General features: G+C 55.1%; 3 protein-coding genes across 5 annotated transcripts; 2 read left to right on the top strand and 1 right to left on the bottom strand.

The window, feature by feature from the left end:
• Nucleotides 1-33: 33 nt before the first annotated feature.
• Nucleotides 34-5,924, top strand: STAR (steroidogenic acute regulatory protein). Of its 3 annotated transcripts, XM_082495884.1 has the most exons (10): nt 34-362; nt 476-569; nt 1,322-1,441; nt 2,626-2,802; nt 3,337-3,450; nt 3,723-3,850; nt 3,932-4,090; nt 4,668-4,852; nt 5,058-5,151; nt 5,240-5,924. In XM_082495884.1, exons 3-10 carry the CDS (start codon nt 1,393-1,395, stop codon nt 5,345-5,347), a joined length of 1,014 nt encoding a protein of 337 aa, XP_082352010.1. In that variant the 5' UTR covers nt 34-362; nt 476-569; nt 1,322-1,392; the 3' UTR covers nt 5,348-5,924. The 3 variants fall into 3 exon arrangements, with proteins under 3 accessions (XP_082352010.1, XP_082352011.1, XP_082352012.1); XM_082495885.1 differs by lacking the exon at nt 34-362 and having other exon boundaries at nt 410-569; XM_082495886.1 differs by lacking the exons at nt 34-362; nt 476-569 and having other exon boundaries at nt 1,404-1,441; nt 2,630-2,802.
• A 139-nt stretch (nt 5,925-6,063) lies between these two features.
• Nucleotides 6,064-16,154, bottom strand: ASH2L (ASH2 like, histone lysine methyltransferase complex subunit). The gene is made up of 16 exons (XM_082495883.1): nt 15,995-16,154; nt 15,540-15,609; nt 14,485-14,630; nt 13,599-13,687; nt 13,148-13,242; nt 12,915-13,010; nt 12,600-12,695; nt 12,304-12,379; nt 10,122-10,215; nt 9,525-9,742; nt 9,136-9,303; nt 8,577-8,770; nt 8,049-8,141; nt 7,591-7,689; nt 7,217-7,276; nt 6,064-6,737 (listed from the first exon to the last, which is right to left on the bottom strand). Exons 1-16 carry the CDS (start codon nt 16,150-16,152, stop codon nt 6,630-6,632), a joined length of 1,860 nt encoding a protein of 619 aa, XP_082352009.1. The 5' UTR covers nt 16,153-16,154; the 3' UTR covers nt 6,064-6,629.
• Nucleotides 16,155-17,300: 1,146 nt separating this feature from the next.
• On the top strand, nt 17,301-19,198 carry NODAL (nodal growth differentiation factor; the record flags this gene model as incomplete). Its single annotated transcript, XM_082495826.1, has 3 exons — nt 17,301-17,493; nt 18,090-18,880; nt 18,979-19,198. 3 exons carry the CDS (start codon nt 17,301-17,303, stop codon nt 19,129-19,131), a joined length of 1,137 nt encoding a protein of 378 aa, XP_082351952.1. The 3' UTR covers nt 19,132-19,198.
• Between the last annotated feature and the right edge of the window lie 4,908 nt (nt 19,199-24,106).

Below are 24,106 nucleotides of genomic sequence, written 5' to 3' on the forward strand. Positions count from 1 at the left end.
TTGTGGGGGACGGGGGCTCAGCGGGGGCTTTTGTGGCTGTTTTGCCTCCCCCAGCGTTTTCTCCCTCCTCCTGCCCCCGCGGGAGGCGGGTGGGAGGGTGGTGGGTGCCCATCCCGGAGCGGGGACCTGCCATCTTCCCGGGTGTCCCCTTGCTGGTGTGCAGGATGCGGCCGCACGCCCCCCTTGCCCCCAGCACCCCCAGGGCCCGTCTTGGCATCGCCAGCTGAGGGTCTGGGCAAGTTTGAGCTGTGGCCAGGGCATCATCCGGCCCCAAGCGGTGCTGGAGCACCCGTGGGCTCGGCCGGCCAGACCAGCCGTGTGCCCTCCTGTCCTGGGGGAGAGGCACCTTCCCGGCGCCCGAGGTAGGTGCTGCGACCTGAATCCCACCCCCGATGCCTGCGGCAACGGGCAGTGCTGCTGCACCGTGGTGCCATCCCCGGTGCCGTGGGAACGCTGCCGTCCCTTCTCCTTGCAGGCTCGGGGGACACCGCGGGCAGCCCAGCAGCAGGTGACAGCGTGGGACCCCCGGGGGACGTCTGGAGGAGACGCCAGGGTGACATCAGGAGCCGGTGAGGGTCTGGGCTGGGGGGATGCCAATTAAACAGACCCTCCTGAGGGTCCTGAGTGCCTTTTTGGCACAGCTTCCCGGCAGGCTGCGGGTCTCAGCGTGCCCCTCCGGGGACCCTCCACCCAGGGCTGCTCCATGGGGCAGTGTGGCCGTCCCTCTGTCCGCTCCCGAGGGGCACAGAGGGGCTTGTGCGCCTCCAGCCCCCCCCCCCCCAGCCCGGAGCCGCAGGGGTGGCTCTGCCCCGGCTGTTTTGGTTCTTCTCACAAACAACGGCGTGTCCTTGTGCCGAGGCCTTGTGCCCAGGAGCGGCTGCTCCCTCTGGGATAACAGCGGTCCCGGCGGCATCGCAGCCGGGGGGTCTCCCTGCCGCCCCGGTGCTGTGTCCCCTGGCTGGGCTGCTCCGGTGGCATCGCCAGCAGGGCTGGGGGGGGCCGGGGGCGATGCATCTCGACTGAGGGTCTCACCCGCGCTCCCCAGGCACCCCTCGGTGCTCGCCATGCCTTTGGCACGAGCTGCGGGGTTGGGAACTCCCGGCAGCGGCTCAGGGATTTCAGACCCTCCTGACTTTTCCTCCCCACCGTGTGCAGGCGTGCGGGGAGCGGGTGGACGAAGGCCAGCCGGGGGGAGAGCTGCGGCAGGGCCTCGGGAAGCACATCTGTGCGGGGCTACCACACCGCTCGGCAAGCAGGGATTTCCCAGTAAACGTTTGGGAAGGGGATGGTGCAGCTTCTGGCTTCCTCCTGGTCCCACCAGCGCCTCCGTATAACTGCACACCGCCGACGTGGATGCGAGGAGTCTCTTCTTGTACGCGGTGGTGAAGAGCGATGGAGTGGAGCTGTCCCGGGGAGCAGCGGGACCGTTGCCGGATGGCAGGTAGGACCCAAATTTTCTCTCGGGGGCTGGGGGAGGCGAGGGGTCCCCGGGGCTGAGCCGCCGGCGCAGCAAGCGGCTGACCTCCCCCTTGGCCAAGTTGTTGCAACAGCGGGGAGGAAGGTCAGGTCCCCCGCAGGAGGGTGCCGGGGCTGACGTCAAAGGAAGCAGCTGGTGATTCACGGGTTCTTGGGAGCGCGGGGCTCTGGGGCCGTAACTCATCCCAGAAATGGCATTTCATCCTTGAGTGTTATCGCTGCTCTGCCGTCGCCCACCGCTCCCAGCCCCGTGCAGATAAACCCGCCTCTGGGGGAGCTACGGGGGCTGCCCCTCGCTCCCAGCCCCGGGCTCAGCGGCTTAATACACTTAATATTCACTTAATATCCTGTAGGCTGAAAGGCTGCGTTAGCACAGGGCTCTGCAGGGCGAAGGGGAGGACTACGCACCCTCCAAAACACGTGTGTCTGTGCGACATGCGTAAAGCATCCGTGGTGCTGCCCCGCTGTGCGCGGCCATTCCCGGTGCCCACCGGTCCCACACACGTTTGTGGGTGCCGGCGATGCCGGGGGGTCCCACTCTGCGTGGTTTGGTCACTGGGGCTTTTAACGTGCCAGCACGGCCAGGGCTCTGCGGTGGGGTCTGGTCCTGGGGGGGGACACACAGGCTGTCCGGGTTCTTCGGTCTGTCTGAGGTTGGACTGAGCCTGGTTCTGCTTATTCTGGGATGGTTGTGCTGCGAAGTGGTGTTGTCCATTGTTATCTGTTGTTATCTGTTATTATCCGTTGTTATCCGCCTTTAGCCGTCGTTACCTGTCATAGTTGATTGTTATCCCTTGTTATCCACGGCTGATGACCCGTGCGGGGGCAGCCGTGCCGTGGCCCCCAGGTTTGTCCCCGGCACGGGGATCGCCCGCAAAGCACCGTATGAGCTGAGCGGGGAGGCTGTGCCTCGCTCCTGCCCTCGGCTTGTTTCGGGAGCTGCCTGTGCCCCCCATGGCTGGGTGGGGGTGGGGGCTGGCCGGGCTGCACCGTGCCATTGCGCTGTCCGGGCACGCGCCCGCCCCTCTGCGTGCATCTGGATGCGCCGGCGGTGACCCGCGGCCCCCGGCAGATGCGCGAGGAGCCGGGTCTGGCCTTGGCCCCCGGGGCCCTGCCGTAAGTGATGGCTCTTATCTCCCTGCTGACAAGCCAGCATCCTTCAGCCGCCGTATTTAAGGCCGAGCGCCGGGAGTGCCGGGGCAGAGGAGCGCTCGCTGCAGAGACACCCGCCCGCAGCCCACGGCTCCGTCTGGACCAGGGAGATGCTGCCCGCCACCTTCAAGCTCTGCGCTGCCATCTCCTACCAGCACCTGCGCAACATGACCGGTGAGGGGCCGGGACGCCGGGATGTGGGGCTGGGGGAGCCCCTCGCCCGGGGGGTCACAGGGCAGGAGGAGGCTGGGGGCTCCGGGGATGCTCTCCCCACCCCATGCCCTGTGGCGTTCTGGGTTTCGTGTTTTACTGTCTCCACGGCTGAGTGCCGTTGCTGAACACAGGGCATAGCTGTAGGTAACGCTCCCGCTGGCTGTGAGGATTTTGTATTCTTGTACTTCATTTTTATGGTTTTCCCGGGCACCCGCACGGTTGTTCCTTGGTATTTTTACGATTGTAGTTCGTTCCTTGTGTGCTGCGTGGCTCGGACCTGGAGCAAAGCCCGGGTCGTGCAGGACAGCTTCTGTCCCAGGGCAGCGCGGTGGCACTCAGCTGCTCCCTGTGCCTGTAGGGACTTGAGCGAAGGCAGCGAGCAGATTTTTTTCAATATTTTATGTTTAAATTGCCAAAAAAAAAAAAAAAAAAAGCAAAGCCACTGGAGCACAGTGCCTGGTGCTGGGGAGTGACGCGCTCTCTCTCCGCTCTCAGGTCTGAGAAGACAAGCCGCTGTCGCCATCAGCCAGGAGCTGAGCAAGCTGGCCTGCCGCAGCACGGGCCCCAGCACCTGGATTAACCAGGTCCGCAGAAGAAGCTCCTTGCTCAGTAAGTGACCAGCAGACGGGGGGTCCGGCCCTTCCCGCCGGGTGGTGACCATCAGGGGTCAGGGCTCGGGAGAGTGGCTGGAGGGCTCGTGGGGCGCCTGGGCTTTTGCTAACCAAAGGGTGAAGGCAGGCGAGCACAGGGATTGAGTTTACTTCCCCGTCCCCTGGATGCGGGGAAGTGTGACGTAGATAAAGCTTATCTGGCGTTAGGATGTGTTAGCGAACTGTGCAATGTTCTTACACTCACTCCTGCTTTTGTCTGATCCCGTGCAGGCTCGCGGCTGGAGGAGAATCCCTTCAGCGAGATGGAAATGTCGTACATCAAGCAAGGAGAGGAAGCCCTCCAGAAATCGCTCAGCATCCTCGGGGACCAGGACGGCTGGAAGACAGAGACGGTGGTGGTAGGTGCTCTGCTTTGCAGCAGAGTGACACAGTCCTCCTGTAAGTATTTGTGATACTCATTCTGCCTTCCCCTCTCCCAGGATAATGGAGACAAAGTACTGAGCAAGGTGCTCCCGGACGTGGGCAAGGTGTTCCGACTGGAGGTGGTGGTGGACCAGCCCCTGGACACAGTGTACAGTGAGCTGGTGGACAACATGGAGCAGATGGGAGACTGGAACCCCAATGTCAAAGAAGTCAAGGTAGGGAGCGCACGTCAGACCTGCCTCAGCCGGGGCTTCCCGCCCGCGTGCTGCGCTCTCTGCTGTCAGAAGGGCCAAGGAACCGCTTTGCCCATCACAGCAGCGGGACGGGGATTTCTCTACCTGGTCTTTGGGAAACGAGAAGCCAGACTGTCTTGTCCGGTTCCGACCGCAGATGTGGAGTTTGTGCTGCAGTAATGGCGCCGCTGCTGCAGCAGGAGTGGGTCTGTAACAGCCTGTCTGCCATGGAGGGCTGTGCGTTACCTGTTCCGTAGGGAACGCACTTCAAGGTAGCGGGCCAGCTCTTGTTAAATTTGCAGTTACTGGAGGAGAAATAGCACAGTAGCATTTTGCTCCTCCACAGCTTGTCTAGAATAAGTGAAACACCGTCCCTTTTCTGGTATTGAAAATGAATGTTCCGTATTCTGGGATGAAACACATATTTGCAATTTTTCCTCACTTATAAGCGTTGAGTTTTTCGAAGAGCACCTATTTGAACACGCAGTAATCAAAGCTAGCTTTTAGCTATGTTTGCAATAAGTACCTCAAATTAACATTTTAATTCTGAACTGTCCAGATCCTCCAGAAGATTGGAAAGGACACGGTGATCACCCACGAGAAGGCGGCCGCTACCCCCGGTAACATTGTGGGACCACGGGACTTTGTGAGCGTCCGGTGCGCTAAGAGACGCGGCTCCACCTGCGTCCTGGCCGGCATGTCCACAAAATACGGAGCTATGCCAGAACAGGAAGGATTTATAAGGTAATCCCCTTTTTGTCCTCACTCACAGGGGTGTTCAATGAAAAGATGCCCACAGTAGCTCTTAGTATGGGCTCAGAGTAATTGGGTTTGTCTCGGACAGGAACTGCTAAGGAAACCCTAATTCACAAAGTGGTTCAGCACGGCTGTACCTGTGAGTCTAGGTCAGATGATGCTTTTTAACACGTGCTCTCCTGTCCTCTCACAGAGCTGAGAACGGTCCCACGTGTATGATCCTGCGCCCGCTGCCCGGCCGTCCTTCGCAAACCAAGCTCATATGGCTCCTCAGCATTGACCTGAAGGTACGTGTCGCAGGGAACCTTTCCAAGTAGAAGCAGGACTCGCATTCCAGGCAGGTTCCACTCACGGGCTGTGTCTGCTCCTCTCCAGGGCTGGCTGCCGAAGACCATCATCAACCAGGTCCTGTCCCAGACGCAGGTCGACTTTGCCAACCACCTTCGAGAGCGCCTGGCCCGGACGGTGGCCGTGAGCTGCTGACCACAGACTGTGTTGTAGTGCTTTGTTAGGGGTGAAGTAGGGAATCTCGTAATGGGGTAAGTCAGACGCAAATTAATTATAGCCTGTGCTAATTAGCAAAGGCCTTCAATAGTAGACACCACTAATTCATACCTAGTTTCAATAAATAAATAAACAAAGCTTTAGTTATTGAAACTAATTACTTAGGGAGGTTGCAGGGGTCTGCGTGTGCATGTGCTCATTGTGCAAATGCAGGACCAAAAATTTGAGCCAAGTCCTGCGTTTGCTCCACTGAGCATGTGCTGGCCCAGTCAGGCCCCTGCAACCTCCCTAACTAATTAGTTTCAATAAATAAATAAAGCTTTAATTAGTGGTGTCTGCTGTTAAAGGCCTTGACTAATTAGTTATTACAGGGGGAAGGCAGAAGGACCAGCACACGCTCAGTGGGGCAAACACAGGACTTGCTTAGCCCCAAATTGTATTCCCCTCCTTCCCCCAAAACACAAACACAGCACTTACCCAGAAACGTTATTCCCTTCTCCCTCCAGTGAAGCAGCTCTAATTTATTTTTCCTCTACAGACACACACGGTGTCAAATTATTTATTCAAATCTCTGCAATGATGATCATTGTAAACTTGTCAATGCAGTGAGCAGATCTTACGCTTGCGAGATCTTATCCATAACAAGTCACAAGAAAAAAAAAAAAAAAACAAACACCAACAAAACCCCCCAAAACTAAGAGTTAAAGCCTTTATTTTTAAACTGGTTTCCAGTTTGTGGGGAAAAAAATAGTTCGGACAGAAGCCCAAATTTCAGTCTTACATGCAGTAGTCTTGTAACAACACAATCCCTCTGGCTGGAAGCTGTTGTTTACAATTAGCCATCGAGCTGAAGTGTCAGTGTGGCTTCTGCACGCGTACATACAGCAGGTAGGTCCGACTACAGCCCGATCGCACTGAACAACTGACTGTTACAACCCAGGTACAGCACATGAGAAGTCACCTCAACACAATACTTGCCTCTTCAGCTAGCTACGCTGTAAGAGTTACTGAAGACTCTGAGATGCCCACAAATAGCACAATACATACTAGAACTGCATTCACTTAGACTCCAGCATAGTGCACGTGTGAATCTTCAGCAGGTAACAAATATACATAACACCTGCCATCAAGAGCTGCACGGCCTTCAGCTTGTTTGCTCGCTGGCTGATCGTTCTGAGTGATGCATGTTCCTCTAGAATAAAAACCACTTGACTGGATACCCACTGTGTCATTTCTGTTACTGCTGCGCCGCCCACTTCGTTTATGGCTCCCAGGGTGGACTTCGTCTTCCATCCACTTCTGTCTCTACGTGATACAGTACGTCTGCCAGCGTGTGCTCTACCACAGCACCCCAGCCCATGTCGCTCATCTGCAAAGGGAAGGAAAGACAGTCAGCACGAGCCGCGACGTACAGGCTCAGGACAAAGGGTGACTAGCTCTGTTGTACAGCAACATTCCAGAACTGTTTCCCTCCTGCAAACATTAGTGGTGCGGGAAAAAAAAAAAAAAAAAATCAAAGTCTTTCCTTAGACAATAATTCAGCTCTCTTAGTGATAAAAGAGGCCAACACAGGCAAGAACAGGGACTCTATATAACCTGTCAAGAGGAACAAGACAGCATCTACTATTTAGCTATTTTTTAACTAAGTTATTTGTTAGGCTATCTGTCCTTAAGTATTTTTAAATACAATACTTTTGGCTACACTATCCAAGTACAAAGGCTGAAGAGGACAGATAAAGGCTTGGTATAAATCAACTCCCACCACCACAACAAAATCTCAACCACCTTTTGTTTAAATACCGCGAGGCTATCGCAAAGTGGGGGTAAAAAGCTTCAGTTACTACTTACCGGACGGTAAGTGATATCTCTAGGTGGATACTTGAAATATGGCCCAAAGTTTATAGAAACCTATGGAAGACACATTTGTCATCAGATACAAAAAAGTGGCAAATTTCTTTAGTCTTCAGCCCTCGTCCCCTCCTACTGCTCAGCCTGTCTGCACCCTGTGCGAGCCCACATGAACAAACTCCTTGGCATGAGAGCATTCGTTCAGTGGTTTGATAAAGGTCACATCACACAAGTGAACAGCAGCGTTGTTCCAGAGTTGCTTCACTAAAATAATTCCCATCTTTCATCTTAACTTGCTTGACATACTCCCACATTCTATGCGATACTAAACTATGATGGACTTAAGCATTATTTTTCAAAGATCTGTTACTTACTGTGCAGCCTTTGTACAAAGAAATAGCAGGAAAATAAACTCCTTCAAAGATGTCTTTAAAGGCAATTCCTTGGCTGGCACCATTCTTGAAGAATATTATCTGAAAATAAAATTAAGAGGGTGTGTTGTTTGTTTTTTTTTTTTTCCATTGATACTAACTTTTCATGACCTTACTTGTGAACTACAAAGCATTCCTTAAGAGGCACCTCCCCTTCACCTGCCAGACAATTACTTAAGTGACAGCAATAACATTACAAGCAAAGGGCGCAGCTGGTTTGCTAAGCTCACGTTTATTGTTGCTTTAATAAAAGCATTTTTCTTTTTTGATTAAGAACTAACGATCAGCCTCCCTTTGTGCTCATTAAATGCTGGCGATTAATACCTTCAGTATGCCAGTCTCAGCAGGCTCTCCACTCTTCCTGAGGTTCTGCAGCCTCTGCATACCAGCGCTGAACTTACCTGGCTTCCGGGTGCTTGCTTCAGGCTCTTCTCTGCTTTGTCCACAAAGTCTTTCTCTTCAAAGTACAAGTAGCTTTTGAATTTGATCAAAGCCTGAAATATTAGAAAACCACCGCTTCAGAAGCAAGACAGAAAAACTGTCACCTTTAGTGACATACTAGAGAAGGGCAGACCTACAGGAGCCCTGCTCTGGGACAGGCGTGCCTATTGTGTCAGAGCACCCGCGAAGAGTGATTCACACATCTCAAATATTAGAGAACCAGGAGGGGAAGAGAAGATTAAATGAGATGTGGGCAATCTCACTTAGTAGTCCACGCACAGGCTTTCCTTGCAGAACCTCTGGATGGTTCTGGGTATTTTGTTTTCTTGAGATCAACGCTTTGGACCTCTCCGCTATGAAGTACAGTGGTACCCAGAGGTAGGATGGAAAGGACGCACTCAAAGGGGGCAGAAGTGAGGCTAGAGCAACCTGTTTTCCACTCGTCCACCTAGCCAACACTTAATCCGATAGTGAACTCCACACCTCACCTTATCTTTGTAAGTGTCAGGCAGTGATTTGGCAGTCTCAGTATCTTCTGGAAGACTGATGTAAAATCCCAGTATATCACCCTGTCCATAGCCAGATGAATAGTGTTTCCCTATCGACTGGTGAAACTTTGTTCCCTTTTTGCTGCGCCAGGAGTAACTGAACTTGTCATATCCCAGAGGCGCCTGGAGGTTCCCTGCAGAAACCAACGTTTCTTCATGAACATACACAGCGTAGCAGGAGCACCTCTCTGCGTCCCGCTTCAGGTTTTGGGACAGTAATTAATTACATTCAGTTAACAAATACGACTGCCATTAGTACAAATGCGTTGGCTACAGGTTATGCAAGGCCAAGCATGCAACAGCAGAAAGAGTCCACCCGTACTGCAGTTCTGCACAGTGTAGATCACCTGCAGAAAGAGCTTCCCTTTAAGAAAAGCAGCAAAGAAGTGGGCAAGCTGAACATGACTTACTTACCCTCCTTAGGTCAAAATTACTGGGAAAATAAATATAGAAACCAGTTGGAATCCACTGCTCAGAAATATTTGGTAGAATGATTTACCTAGTGGCTGTGACCAGCCTAATCTGGCAGCTGTGTCCGGAGGCATCTCATCCATGGATATTTCAAAGTACCACGCTCCTTTCCGCACTCCATGCGAGGCTCGTACCATTGAATAGCCCTTCTCGCCGATAACAGTCAGTCTGTCATCAGAAATCTTTAACTGAGGAGCTGCGGTAGATGAGAGGAGACAATATGAGCGGTTCATTTGTGATTTCTAATGTGCAGTGATGGCAAAAGGCAAGCAAACACACAGAAGTGGATTTAACATTTACATCTCTTAAAGCAATTATGTCCAAAACCTCAAGTACCAGTAACACGAGGTTACAGCAGATGGCCCCTCATAAGAAGAGCTAGCTATACAACTTGCATATGGTTAGCAAGCTTCGTACCTCGGTCGTGCAGTGCTAGGAGGACCCGTTCATAGAGGCAGGCTCTGTAGAGGTCCCCAGGAATAGGCTTTCCTGCCCAACAGTCCAGCTCCAGTTTTTCTGGGTCAGGTGCGTGGGGGTCAGGCTCAGCCAAGATGTAACGATATCCATCTTTATTAAAGGGGTGTTCCAAAGGATAACCGTGGGGTGGTAAGCGCTGAGCGGAAAACAACGGGTCACTGTGAAACACAAAAGCTACAGGTTGGCATCTCACGGCGGCTGTGGTTCAGTCACACCTCAACCCAGGACAGCCTCTTACAGAGCTGTACCGGCAGCGCTCACGGCCTGCACACCGCTTTCCTTCCAAAACAGCCGGTGCAAAATGAGCATATACTCATCTACAAAATGAGCGTATACTCACCTATTTCAGATAATTTCTAGCATGTGAACTATCAATAACATCACAGGGTTATGGCATGATTCCCCATAAATCTACCAAGGGCAGAGACAGGCAGGAGGCAGCTTAAGGCATCAAAAGTGAAGCCATCCCACTGACTGGCGTACAACACCTCGCTATAGATGCTCATCACTGGGCTACTACATCATCTTTCTTCTTACCTTCTGGTTTTCTTGGCTGTTCCCGTGGTCCCTCCGTCCTGCTGCTTGCGCTTTGCTCCCCGTCCCTTCCCACTGCCTCCTGCAGCAATTCCTCCTAACACAGAAACCGGGAGATATTAAGCAGCTGATGATCAGAGAGAGCCCGTGAGCATGGAGTCTCCAAAAGCACAAAGGGGCAGAAGCAGCCAAATTAAAATCAGTTGAAGAGCTCAAGTACCTTCCTTCACAGTTATATTTGAAAACAGACTTTATTGAAAATGAGCATAGCAAAATCCAGAACTTTTACGTAGCTTCTAGTCAACTTTTGCAACGTATAAGTTGAAGTGGAAACTAAGTGAGATTTATCAACCAAATGAGCTCAACTCAAGTTTTTAAGGTGAGAATTAAGAATCTTTTCTGTCATCAAAAGATCTACAGACAGCAGCACTGGCATCCACTTCAAAAGCATTATTATCAGCTTTCATGGAGATTCCAGTCACAGCTCAAATTTATTTCTGCAAAAGTAGCAGAAAACCCAACCTACAGCACACACTACCTGATTTTAAGGAAAGTCATCATCCCAGTGACACACACTGTGCTGACACTGATAAGCAATAAGCACTCAACATTAAATTTCCATCTATAGAACAAAATATACCTACGTTGAGGAAAAATGAAAAGCAACAGAGGTGTTTCTCTTCAGCATTACCAAAATCACTACTATGATTGAACAGCGCATCATTTTGCATTACAGCACCCAATTTTTACTCACAAATAAAACTATAGTATAGGAAAAGCTACACATCAAATGTAATCAAACGGTATCAGTGTAGCGTTTTAATATGTTAAACTGTATATGCATTTTATCGTTACACCATATCAAGAGAGATCACTATTGATTTACAAGGAAAGCTATAGAATTTTTATGTACTGTAGATAAACACCTTTACAAACCACATATTGTGTTGTAACTAAAAACATAGTCAGCTTTTAAATTATCAGCATTCCCCCTACAGCGTAAGGGATTCAAACCATTGAAGGAATACCATATTCTGCACAAACATGACATGATCTCAGCTGCACCTGCTAGGTTTTAGTCCACACATACATTGAGGCTTTCCAGCTTGTCATCACTTATTTACCTAAACAATGAGAATATCATACCGGCTCACAGATTCAGACCACTTATTTAGGCATTAAGATTTAAAACTACAACAGTATTAGGCCAAATCATACAAAGTAAAACCAAACATAAGTAAAAATAAAACTTGAAACCAGTCAAGTGGGGCAGAATATGGTAATTAAAAGCTCCTAACTGCTAAAGATTAAAACGTGAAGTTGTTGTTTTGTATTAAAGTATTATTGCAATCACATCAGGGCACACCTTTGATTTTTAATTGACTTTAGCTTCCATGATAATTGAGCAAAAAAAGCTTTGCAAACAATAATACTTAAGTTTTAGAAGCTGAAAGGTAAATATTCACCTCCCAAAGAGGCTCCACCTGTAAGAACAGAAGTGGCACCACACATCTGTCAATCTTCCAGAAATTAAAGAAAAAACAACCAGTGCATGAAATTGAGACAATGCAGCCTTAGACATCTACAACCCTGTTTTAAAAAGTCCAAACCACCTCCTGTTAGGTACTATTTGAATGTGTTTAATATAGAACGGTGTAGCTTTGTGCACAAAGACATCTCATCAGCAGTTAACAGTACAGTAAGATTACTATAACTAATCTCAGCGAGATAGGCGAAGTTGCAAGCACAGCCGTCATTCCGCAAAAAGGAACAACAGTAAAATGCAAGCAGTGATTATAAGGAATAATATATACTTTTCCCAACTACTTGCAAATCTCAGAGTGAGGGAGACAGGAAATCTGAATAATACAAGTAGGTAAATTAAAATTGTTACAGAAGAAAACTGACAAGCTCAGGTTTCTCGCAAGCATCTTGATTTAGCTGGCTGCCACGAAGAAAAGAGTTGAACTTTCATAGTAATGTAAAATTAATCTATCTCTTTCTATAAAGGCATGGTGAGACTGGCTGAACATATTTTGGACATAATAAGCACAACCTCAGTTTTCACGTGAGAGGTTTAACTGCAGTATCTCAACTGACGTAACTGCACAGACACCCAGCTATACGGCTGGGAACACACAGCTTAATCCCAAATATTCAAAAACCGCCTGATTAAAAAACTTGCCATTTAAGCTTCCACTCGTGGATACAGCATTGTTCTGTTTCTGGTTATCATATGCAGGACCAATATTGGCAAGATCCTGAAAGAGATAAAAAATCTGATGTATACTCAGTCACACCACTCAAAGCCTGAACTCCAGGCGCTGGAGTACTCCAACACATCACTTGGCACAACACAGGCTCACAGTGTGACTTGGCTAAATTTTGCTCATTTGACTGAGCATAAGCCACCAGCAACAAGAACCCCCCCTTTCTCCCAACTCCCCCCGGCACACTTTTCTTCCATCCCTAATTACATACTTGGTCTAGAAGTCCAAACTTGGGGTAATCTTCTTCTGGGTCTTTACTCCCTGGGTCCGGATGCTCTTTCACCAAGAACACATCTCTCTCTTTACACTAAGATAGAGAAGGAGTTTAAGTTACACAAGTAAGATCATATCAAATTCATTAACAAGTGTTTAAATCATAGTATTTACTATTAATATGTATATCAACCACATAAGAAGCATTAGAATCTTCACCGTTTAGCTCTAAGTCCAGACCTCAGCAAACACGACAGCAGACAACTGTACCATTTACAGAAAATCCTCCATGAATTTAACTCCAAATACTTACCATAGTTTTGACAATATTGTTTGGCCAAGTCATTTTCCCAGGTCTCTGTCGTGTTGTCATACACTCCCAGTATTTATCAATAAATGGGATAATATCCTGAAAAACAAAACAAAACAAAACGAAATTGACTCTTAACAGCAGGTCTGAAAGTCTCACTGCCAATATGTTTGAACTTGCACTTCACTGAAATCATAAATTACATAAATACGTAACAATTTTTATAACAGCTATACCTTATCTTTTGAGAACATAGTTTTTGGGTGCTCATCTTGTGTCCTTGACTGCCACGTTAAGTTGGCCAGAGCACTAAGGCACATTTCCTTGAGATCTTAAAAACAAAAAGACACCAGAGCTAGAATTACACTTCATGATGATCAAACACACTCATGTACACAGCGATTATTAACCACACAGCACCCATGCTACCTTGAATAACAGTAAAACCATCTCAAGTTCTGTCCTAACTCAGCAGCTCTCACTAACAGAAGATTTTCACTATCTTAATAAGTTAGTAACAAAACAGCAATATATTTTTAGAAAAAGCTGCACGCACTTGTTGCTACTACGGGATTTTTTTAGTCATCTTTGAAAAGTTTCAGCAGAACCCTCCCACCGACGTTAGGTAAAATGAAGCCTCTGGGATTACCTTGCACAAAATTTCAACAAATACGCTTTTACACTTACTTGCTTGTTTTCTTAGGAAATACGTGTTCCCACTGTGATGGCAAACATTGCAATGGAAACTGTAGTTGGTCATGAAGGGCAGACATGATCTGGAAAAGAGTGTGCTGATTTGTAAGTTCTGGCGTACACGTTGCTACATTAGGTTAAGAAATTCTAAGTAAGTATTCTTTACTCTATCAGGTTAAGAAATAAATTATTCCAGGTTCACAAATTAATTATTCTCTTCTTCTCCAAAACCAGAAACATCTTACAGGTTCAATGATATTTTCATCAAATTAGGTTCATCACGAGCATCGAGAAGTGCTGTAAAGCTCTTGAGAAAAACGTAAGCAAGTTAAGCATCATCTTCTTTTAAGAAGTCTTGAAATTCATTCAGCAAAATAAGAGACAAGAACCCAGAAGCTCTGGAAAAGCAGCTCCATCTGAGTCAATTAATTTTAACTGGAAATCTAGAGTACTTCTTAGCGACAAAATACAACCAAAAAAGTTAAGTATTTAGTAAGTCTAAGGTCAGATCCGCATAGGTTCCAGAAAGCAAGCTGAATTCACTTTTCACTTACAGATTTATTTTTTGTTCACGCCAATTGAGAATGTCTGCTGAAGCCCACTCTGCTTTTCAAATAACATTTACAGGCCTCTAAAGCACTAAGTCCAAGGGTGGCTTTGACAGTCCTGAGGTCTGGGCAAAGATTTTTCTAAAGCTGAAATGTACAAACAGAAACACTCCCTCCTGTGTTTGGTACAGTTTTTGTTATTTACATAACACACTGGTTTCCAAGTGTCCAAGGACCCGGACATGGCCCTGGCCCTTGGGAACTTACACTCTAAATACTTCTATTTTTGCTGACCAAAGTTTCATGCCCAGCATTAAGCAGAGCTTACGCACGTGGTGTCAATGCCAAACGTGTCCGCTGTGAACCACTTTGTACAAATTCCACACTGCAGCTCTATCTCTCCCAGCTGCCGTCCGTTCTCTTCATCCACTGAGCCTGCCTGAGCATCCAGGACTTCAGAGTTGTCCCCGGCAGCTTCCTACAACCAGAGCAGATCAGCAAAATTGGACTGGCTTAGAGATCGACCGAATCAGACAAGAAAGAAGTTTTGTGCAGTAACCTGTCAAGACAGGAGAATTTAGAGGGAATATTTTTTTTCTGCCCTAATATACATCCATGCTGTGACGAGCTGGAATTAATTTGCAGATTCAGTTAGTTAAAACCAGGAGATGGGTGAGGATTTAATTTCCAAAATAATTCTTTAAAGAACTAAAACTGGACTTAGCAGAATGGAAAGTCCTTCTCGCCCGAACGACAGGAACATGTTCACATTTTGTTTCCTCAATAACTACTTTCTCATCTTCTGTATCTTCATCTTACCCCTGACTTAGGACAAATAAGCATCCTCAGTTTCCCAAGATTACCAACAGGTCAGGCATTGCCAGACATCATTTTTGGTAAACAGAAGAACTTTACCTGCTGAAAAAGATATCTGCATTCCTTTTCCTACGCCACATACAACCCATTGCTATCCCACACCTTCGCACCTCCCCTGACATCCACTAGATCGCTACCAAATAAGAACCCTTTGGCAAAATGTGCTACTGAGGAGGGAAAAAAGAAAACGGAGATGGGAGAGGGCTAGCTGTCTGGTGAACAGGCATCCCAAGGATAAGTCTCAGCCTGCAACAACCCACAAGAGGGAAGGACAATTTCCAAGTCCAGGATCCCCAGCTCTCGCAGACCTGCACAGGCTCCACCGGGAGGGCAGCTCTGCTGCAGGGACAAGCAAATTGCCCCTGCAAGGCCGTCCAGGCAGCACCCTCACCGAGGGGCTGCACCTTCAGCTTTGGCCACTCTCACATTCCGCCCCTGTCCCAGCGCTGCAGAACTCACCCCCGTAGACTGGGCCTCTCCCAGCGAGCCCCGGCCGCCCCCAGCCACCTACCAGGGGGTCCTTTCCGTTGGTGGACTCTGTCTCCAGAGCTGTGGTGACATCGACCAGGGCGGCATCCCCCCTGCGGGAACAGAAACGAGTTCCTGAAAGGGGTCCCCACCTCGGCCCTGGAGGAACTGCGGTGGGGTGCAGCCTGGCCCTGGTGCCTGGCGTGCACTGGGCGCAGACTGGCGTGCACTGGGCGCAGACTGGGGCTGCCCAGCATGGACTGGGGCTGACTGGGCCCAGGCCCTGGCGTGGACTGGACCCTCCCCGGCAGCACGCGCCGGGGACTCTGGGCACCCCCAGTGTCACTGGGGCCAAAGGACCACCCGCAACACCACTTCCCGGGGGGTTGCCGGGGGGTTGCCGGGGACGGGAGGGACCCCCACCGGTCCCCTCAGCGTTCCCAGGGCTGGGGGGGGGCGGGGGGGCGGGCCTGGGCCGGCGGGGAGGGAGGGCCATACCCGGTCTCGGCGTCGGTAGTGCCCGGTTCGGGCGGGGCCGGAGGCTCGGCGGCGGGAGGGTCCGGGGCGGGCTCCGCACCCTCGGGCGCGGGAGCAGCAATCCCGACCGACGACGACGACGACGACGACGACGCCGTTGGCGCCGACGCCGCCGCCATCTTCCCCCGCTCTCCGGGGAAGGCGCCGCGCGCCACTCTCCGCTCTCGCGAGACTCCGCCCTTCAAAGGGCAACGGCGGCGAGTGGGGCCCACCGAGGGCGGGCGGGGCAGCAGCGCCACCTGCCGGCGGCCGCCGAGAACGACACGGCGGGGCGGGGGGGCAGAGCCGTGGCGTCACCTGCTCTGCCGTGGCGTCACCCTGCCCGGCCGTGACGTCACCCAGCCGGGGAGCTAGGCGCCTGCAGCGCCCGTGGGCTCCCCTCTGACCCCGGCCCCACGCCAGGGGGGCCCGCGGGAAGAGTCGGCGCGTTTTCCCGTGGAAAGGAGGAGTGTCCCCTCGCCAACCGCCCCCCGGCTCGGCTCCTCGCCCCCCCGGCGCCCGGCCCAGCCGTGCCGGGGGGCGAACGCCCACCCATGTGCCCCCACGGCCGCCCTCGCTGACCCTGCGGCGCCGGAGGCTCACGGCGGGAGGGTTCCCCCGGCGCATCCCTCTGCCTGGCCCCGCTGCTCCCGTCGGGTCCCCCCGGGGCTGGCATCCCCCCCCGCACCCGGCGGCTCCGCTCCTGCCTGGACGGGGCTGGCGGAGCGACGGGGACGGTGGCCGCGGGTACCCCAGGCCCTGGTCCCCTCTCAAGGAGCAGGGTTGCAGTGGGAGGGGGCGGGGGCCACCCGTCCCCAGGGGTCCCAGGTGCCGGGCAGCGCAGGGCGCTGGGGACAGCGGTGTCCCCGCACAGCGAGGGGGGGGACCGTCACCACCCCGTCAGGGTGGCAGGAGAGCTGGTGGTGGGGATGAGCGCAGGAGGGATGGCTGGAGAGAGGGATGGGGAGGAGGAGAAGAGGTGGGGAGATGGAGGGATGAGGCAGGGATGGAAGCAAGGAGGGAAGGATGGAGAGGAGGAGGGAGGGAGAAAGGGAGGGACGGGGGAGATGGAAAAGGGGAGGGATGGCGGGGGGCAGCTGGTGGAGGGGAGGGAGGATGGAGATAGGGACGGAGGGAGGGAGGGATGGAGTAGGGGACGGAGGGATGTGAAGGGGGGGGGGGGGGGCGGGAGGGGGCCGGGGCCGCGGGGAGGGGGCTGCGGGGGCCGCCCGGGGCGGCGCTCGGGGCCGCTGTACAAATAGGGCGGCTGCGGGCGGCCCCTGCAGCCATGCGGGTCCCGCTGCGCTCCGCGCCCGCGATGGTGCTCTGCGCCCTCGTCCTGCTCCGCCTGGGCTGCGCCCCCACCCGCGCCCCCACCCGCGCCCCGCCGCGCTGCCCCGCGCTGATGCTGCAGCTGCTCCGCGCCCCTCCCGCCCCGCTCCGCGCCGCCGCCGCCGCCGCCCTCAGCCTCTCCCCGCACGGTGAGTGGGGCCGCGGCCCCGAGCATCCCTGTCCCCGGGACCGGCACCCTCCCCGAGCATCCCCGTCCTAGGACCCGCACCGTCCCCGAGCATCCCTGTCGCTGGGACCGGGACTGTCCCCGAGCATCCCTGTCCTGGGACCCGCACCGTCCCCAGGACCAGCACTGTCCCCGAGCATCCCTGTCCCCAGTACACGCACTGTCCCCGAGCATTCCTGTCCCTGGGACCCGCATGGTTCCCGGGACCGGCACCATCCTTGAGCACTCCTGTCCCCGGGACTGGCACTGTTCCCGAGCATCCCTGTCATGGGACCCGCGCTGTCCCCAGGACCGGCATTGTCCCTAGTCATCCCTGTCCTGGGACCTGCACTGTCCCCAGGACCAGCACTGTCCCCATGCATCACTCTCCCAGGACCGGCACTGGCCGGTGCTCTCGCTGCTCTCGGGGCTCGGGGTGGATCCGGCTGCTTTTCCCCCCACCCTCGGGCTCCCACGGCAGGGACCGTGCCCTGTCAGCACGTCGGGGCACTGTTCCCTCTGGTGCTGGCACTCCCCGGCAAAGCCGGCGGTGCTCTCACCATGCCCCTTGGGTTTCAGGCTCCCTGCAGAACGGCTCCCGCTGGGCGCTCTCCTTCGACATGTCCTCCCTCTCCAGCAGCCAGGAGGTGAGTCTGGCCGAGCTCCGTGTCCGCCTGCCTGGCCTCTCTCCGTCCCGTGACGTCTCCCTGGACATCTACCACAGCCGGCAGCGGCGGTGCCAGGGTGGCAGGACCTGCACCCACCAGCTCTTCCTGGGCACCGTGGCTGGCAGCCCTTCATCCACCCAGGCCTCCTGGAAAGTGTTTGAGGTCACCAACCTGCTCCAGTCCTGGCTCCACCAAGCCGTGGCCCCTGGCTACCATGGTCCCACAGGAAGGGAGTGGTGGGAGGCGAGTGGGTCGGCCACCCCGGCCACCATCACCACACACTTGCCCACCCTGAGCGACGCTGGCCATGGGGAGCCAGCCCTGCCCCAGGACGTGACAGACAGAGTCCTGCTGCTCATCTTCTCCAGGGACAAGTCTCCAGGAGACCACAGCCTCATCAGGACAGCGGAGACCTCCAAACACGTAATGCGCGACAGCAGCTCTCAGGGTGTGGGGACCCGCCGGCACCGCAGGAACAGGAAGGAGAAGCAACGGATCAAAGTGAGCGAGGCTGCCGCTGCTCTCCCAGGGGAGGAGGGCAGGTCCTTATGCAGGAGGGTGGACATGATGGTGGATTTTGAGCAGACCGGCTGGGGCAGCTGGATCGTCTACCCCAAAAAGTACAACGCCTACCGGTGCGAAGGGCAGTGTCCATCACCCGTGGATGAGACCTTCAAGCCCACCAACCACGCTTACATTCAGGTAAGAGGGGGTTGCTGCCTCTGCTCCCCCCGTGCACCCCAGCCCTGCCGGCCCGCGGCAGCGGAGTGATGCTTTGCCCTTCCCGTGTCTCCCCACAGAGTTTGCTGCAGCTCTACAAGCCCAACCAGGTGCCCTGCCCCGCCTGCTCCCCGGTCAGGATGAGTCCCCTCTCCATGCTCTACTACGAGAAGGGCGAGATCGTCGTCCGCCACCACGAGGATATGATCATCGAGGAGTGCGGCTGCAACTGAGGGCAGCTCATCCCCTGCCGGGAAGGGGCACACCTCTGCACAGAAGGTGTCCCTGAGGACTGGCCGCCCAACCCATGCCTGACGCGCAGACCGAGGCACGGCTGAGCCCCCATCACCTCTGAATCCCACATGCCCGTAGGTCGGTGAAGCTCTGGCCGTGCCAGGAGAGGAGGAGTGGGGTGCTCGGGGGCTAGCGGCTCTGCAGCACCGCATGGCCCCTGTGCATGGACGGACCCAGGCTCCGTGCGGGGAAGGCCATCAGACACCTCGCTGCAGCACCGAGGCGGTGGGTGCATTTAGCCGGGAGCTGCGGTGCTGGCGGCCAGTGTGCACGGGGCCAGCCGAGGGCTGGTGCTGCTCTGCACAGGCAGGAGCTGTGACACAGGGCTGGAGCCGCAGCAGCATCGCTCCCTGCCGCAACACGCTGCCCACGGCGATGCTCCTTTCGCCCGCAATAGTTATTGCTATGGGCTCTCGGCCAGACACTTCAGCACCGGTGTCCGCCCACGCTGAGCATCTGCACCATTGGGATTTTCAATCTCCCACGAGGTTCTCTTAAGACTGCTATTATATTTCTATTAAAACCCTAACAGATTTCTCTTACCATTAAGCTGAGTTAATGTATTAGCCCAGCGTCCACATGGCAGCACATGGGCAGCAGTGGGCAGGGGTTCACCTTGGCCTGCGCCTGCCCTGAACCATCCAGGCTGAGCGCAGCCCCGGCAGGGATGGACCCAGGAGGAGCTGGCTGGCAGCAGGCAGGGAGGCAGCTGCCTCCATCGTGTATGCTCCTCGACCAGGACTGCACAGGGAGCGATGCAAAAGATGGAGCTGGGGCTCCCGCATCCCTCTCCAAAGCATCATCTGTTCACCAAGAGCCGGAAAAGGTTTACACGGGCAAGCGAGGTGCCCCTGGTAATAAGGCAGCCCCGTGGTTGGTCTCGGTGGGTTTGAGCTCCCCCCCAGCCCCCCTACCTGCCCTGAACATCTTGGCTCACACACTGCTTTCCTCTGTAAAACCACGGCTTTGCTCAAAGCTTTTCCACCACTCACTGGATGGGGCTCATGGTTGTACAATTCATCAATAAATTATATATATTAAAAATGCCTGGTAGATTCTGCTGATTTCCATGGCCCATTTTTGCTGTAGAATGGTCTCTCAGGGTGCGATTCCCCCCATCCCTCTGTGCATCTGCTGCACCCGCAGGCTCTCCCTGCCCCGGGATCTGGCTGCAGCCTGCCCGGAGCTCTGTTACCACCTGGCATTGCCGGTTTTGCCATATGGCTTGCCAACAAAACTGGCACAGCCAGGCAAGTAACACCCAGAGCGGGTGGGCTGTCACCATAACTTGCCAGAAGAAAGGGGGTCCCCTGGAACAGTGCAAAAGGTGCTCAACAGCTCTGGGAACAGCAAAGTTGGGGTGACGTAGCGAAGGGGCTGTTCCCACCCTGATGGGGGGTTGCTCAAGAGCAAGTGGGGAAGCACCTGCAGCCTTTGAGAAGGGCTAAGGGGATTTTCTGCCTTTATTTACCCCTTGGAGATAAGGGGAAGGGCCATATTCTCTAATGCGGATGATTTTAAGCCATGCGCAGTGGCCAGCACAGGCAGCTCTCCTTTGGCTCACCCACCCGAAGGGGTGACGGGGCTCTGAGCCCCACGCGATGCTCGGGGTCTCGAGTGCCCCTGGGGTGGCCATGCCCCTCTGCGTGCCAGCCCTCAGGCGGGGGACACCCCTCCGGGGGCAGCGAGGGCCCATGCCCGGGTTTGGCCGGGCTCACCCCGCTGCAGCCCCGGCCGGGGGTCCGGGCTGTCCCCGGCTCACAGCTGTCCCCTCCCACGGCCGTGGAGGGGGACACGGCTCACGCGTGGGAGCCCACCGCCGGCCCCCGGCCGCAGAGGGGACGAGCGGCGGAGGGGACAAGCGGCCCGCGGGGGACGGGGCCATCCCCATCCCGCCCCTCCTGGGACCAGCAGCCGCGACTCCACATCGCCGGCCCGGCCTGATCATCCCCAATCCACATCCCGCCCGGCGGGTAAACAAAGCGCGTCTGGTTCCCCCCGCGCAGACCCTCCCTTACATATTCCGACAGCGTTTCACACTGGGACCGTCCCGTCATTAGAGGGTCATTTGCAGGAGCTGTCAAGGGCGGGCGAGGGAGGTGTGGGGCTCACCCCTGGCGGGGGGCAGATGCGCGCAGGAATCTCCAGATCTGGGCTTTTGATGAACTAAAGTTAGTTTTTATTTTTTTTTGCCCCTTCCTCCGCAGGTTTCTCACTCCCTCTCAACAACTGCTGTCACACCAGCAGCGAACCCCGGAGCTTTCACTCTCCCTCGCTCCCCAGCTCCTTGCCCCCCCTCCCCGGGACCCCCTCGCCCTCCCCAGCCCCCCGCGTCCCTCACCCTCGCTGGAAGCTGCACCTTTGCGACCTCTGCCCCTCCATCAAACCTGTCTGAAACGGAGCAGCGGGTTCAAAAGTTGTGGTGGGGCAGGGGGAGGCAGGCAGCCGGTCCCCGGGAAGAGCGAGAGCCGGGTGGAAAAATAAAGGCTGAGATTCCAGGGCTGTAAGGAAAACATCAAAGCTCGGACGGCGGTGATAAAGCTGCACCGCTGCGCTGAGGGCAGGGCACCTCATGAGCGTGGCTTCGCAGGGCTGGGGCTGTTGGGGGAGAGCTCTGGGCAGGGAACAACGCGCCTGGCCCTTCTCCTGCCCCAATACACATCAGCTGCGTGACAGGGGGAGCCCAGACACGCAGGACAATAAAGCGGGGGGGCAGCTCCTGCACGGTGGGCTGCCCTCCTGCAGGCACGGCCAGGCCCCGCGCTCAGCTCTGTTCCAAATGACCGGTGGGACCCTTCAGCATCGCAGGGCTGCTGGGGCAGGGACGCGGCACAGGCGGTGGGACAGCAGGAATTGGACATGGGGGCTTTCACCCCACTCCCGCTGCATGGGCAGGGAACGGTGTGGCTGGCACAGGCGGCCCGACCCTGCTCTTGCACGCAGGGATGCTCTTGTGAGCCTCGCCTGGGCAGCGGGGACCACATTTTGCACCAGATTACTGCGGCAGAGCAGGAACGCTGCCACCAGTGCTCGGGCAGCAGAGCCTCTCGTTGCCCTCCCAGAGGTGTTGGGGAAGTGGCAGGGCTTTTGGAAGGGCTGGCTCGGCTTTAGCATCCTTACACGTTGGCATGGGAAGGACAGAGCCATCCTGACGCAGGGACAGGTTTTCCAACAGGGAAAGTGCCGGGGGTTTTATGGGAGTGCTGCCAACCGGTGCTGCAAGACTTGGATGCTCGGGGAGCCCTGGAGCGTGGGGCAGCCTCAGCCCCGCTGGGATGAGGACGAGGAGCTGCGACCCTGCCTGCCTCCCAGCTTCCCTCGCCGTGCACGGGGCCGGACCCCCACACCCCTGAACACGAGTAAGTCACAGCCACCAGCCGCCCGTGTGCCAGCGGCTGCCCGTGCCCCGGGAGGAACAGCACGTGGTCAGGGAGGGAAGAGAGGCACGGTTTACTTTGGACGCACGAGGAAAAAATGAGTGAGAACAAACAGACTGCCGGGCTTATCAAATGCCCAGGGTAATATTTGTACAAACGGTGGATTAAGGCACTAGCAGGGTCAGACCGGTATTGTTCGTCCCGTGACCGGGACGCGGAGCAGGACGCAGGCACGCTGGGCTGCTCAGCTCGAGACAAAAAGGGGCAGGGACAGAAAATGCAATGACAAAGCCAACACTTGTCCCTCGGACCTCCCCGGAGCGTCCCAGCTGTGCGAGGCAGCCACCCACGGCCGCCTGCCCTCCCGCTGGGCACGCAAGGGCCACCACGCCGCAGCCCGGGGCTCAGCCAGCCGCAGCAGCAGCTCCTCCGCCTGTTTGTGCGAGCGCCGGGCGAGGAACAAACCTCGCTCCAGCAGGGATCTGCCTGGAAAACACCGAGCTGCTCCTTGCATGGCTTGCGCAAGCCTGGAGACGGATGCAGGAGACGGATACAAAACCACCCGTGTGAAGGATGCGGCACCAGCTGGGGGTGGAGGGAGGCGAACGGCAAAGGACCGGAGCCGGGGATGCCGAGACTGTGCCATCCCAGGCCACAGACGGAGGCGTTCAAGGCACGGGCTTGGGACGAATTGCACCAGAGCAGATGCACACGAGTGCCACGGCACCGTGTCACGCGTCCACAGCTTTGGTAGCCACTGGCTCTGCCCCCCAGCAGCTCCGCTGATGTGCCCATGGCCCCGGGGCCCCGCAGCGGGAAGTCAGCGGGAGCCCCGACCCTCCCGGACCCCCTCTCGCACCTGGCCGGGTGCTTCGCAGGCTGCTCGCCCTCGCTCCGAATTATCGGCTATGAATTGCTTGCGGAGGCACCTGGCGCTTTGATGCTCCCCCCAGATCTACATAAGCACGCAGATACCGATGCAAAGCCGTCGCGGGCACGGACAAAATACTTCACACTTAAACACTTGTTACCCTCTAGCAGGGGGGGTGGGAGGGAACAGAATTTAAAAGCATCGCTTGTGATAGCTGACACTCCAAGAGAGCCAGGCAGTGGCTTTTCTACCAACATAAAAACCCGTCACCGTGAGGCTCCCGCTGCCCTCTGGGCCACCGTGGGTCAGAACCTCACCCCAAACCAAGCAGCGAGGCTGAAATCAGCTTGTTTCTCCCCAGAGAGCCGCCTGGGTGCGCAGCCCTGAGCTGGGGATGGCACCGCTGCGGGGGCACCTCCGAGGGGGGCCCGGGACAGCTCTGCCACCCGGGTCAGCCAGGGTCACCGGCACCACATCCCCCACCAAAACCTCATCCCCCCGGTAACGCAGCGGGACAGTGCCCAGTAAAGGGAGGGGGCGCAGAGCGAGTGCCCGACCTCAGGTTAAAACCCCAACTTGCGCACAGAGGCCCTTTTCAAGCGAAACCTATTTGTGGGGCGTTACGGCAATACAACCCCCCCTCAGCTGCAACGCCACCCGCCAGCA

This window comes from Vanellus vanellus, assembly GCF_965231255.1.
Source record: "Vanellus vanellus genome assembly, chromosome: 26".
NCBI classification, from domain to species: Eukaryota; Metazoa; Chordata; class Aves; order Charadriiformes; family Charadriidae; genus Vanellus; species Vanellus vanellus.

Coding starts and splice junctions, on each gene's coding strand:
- ASH2L (XM_082495883.1), bottom strand. CDS start 16,152: ATGGCGGCGGCGTCGGCGCCAACGGCGTCGTCGTCGTCGTCGTCGTCG. Junction 13,011..13,147: donor CTATGTTCTCAAAAGATAAG/GTATAGCTGTTA, acceptor TTTGTTTTTCAG/GATATTATCCCATTTATTGA. Junction 6,738..7,216: donor GAGATATCACTTACCGTCCG/GTAAGTAGTAAC, acceptor TTCCCTTTGCAG/ATGAGCGACATGGGCTGGGG.
- STAR (XM_082495884.1), top strand. CDS start 1,393: ATGGAGTGGAGCTGTCCCGGGGAGCAGCGGGACCGTTGCCGGATGGCA. Junction 3,451..3,722: donor CAGAAGAAGCTCCTTGCTCA/GTAAGTGACCAG, acceptor GATCCCGTGCAG/GCTCGCGGCTGGAGGAGAAT. Junction 4,091..4,667: donor CCAATGTCAAAGAAGTCAAG/GTAGGGAGCGCA, acceptor TGAACTGTCCAG/ATCCTCCAGAAGATTGGAAA.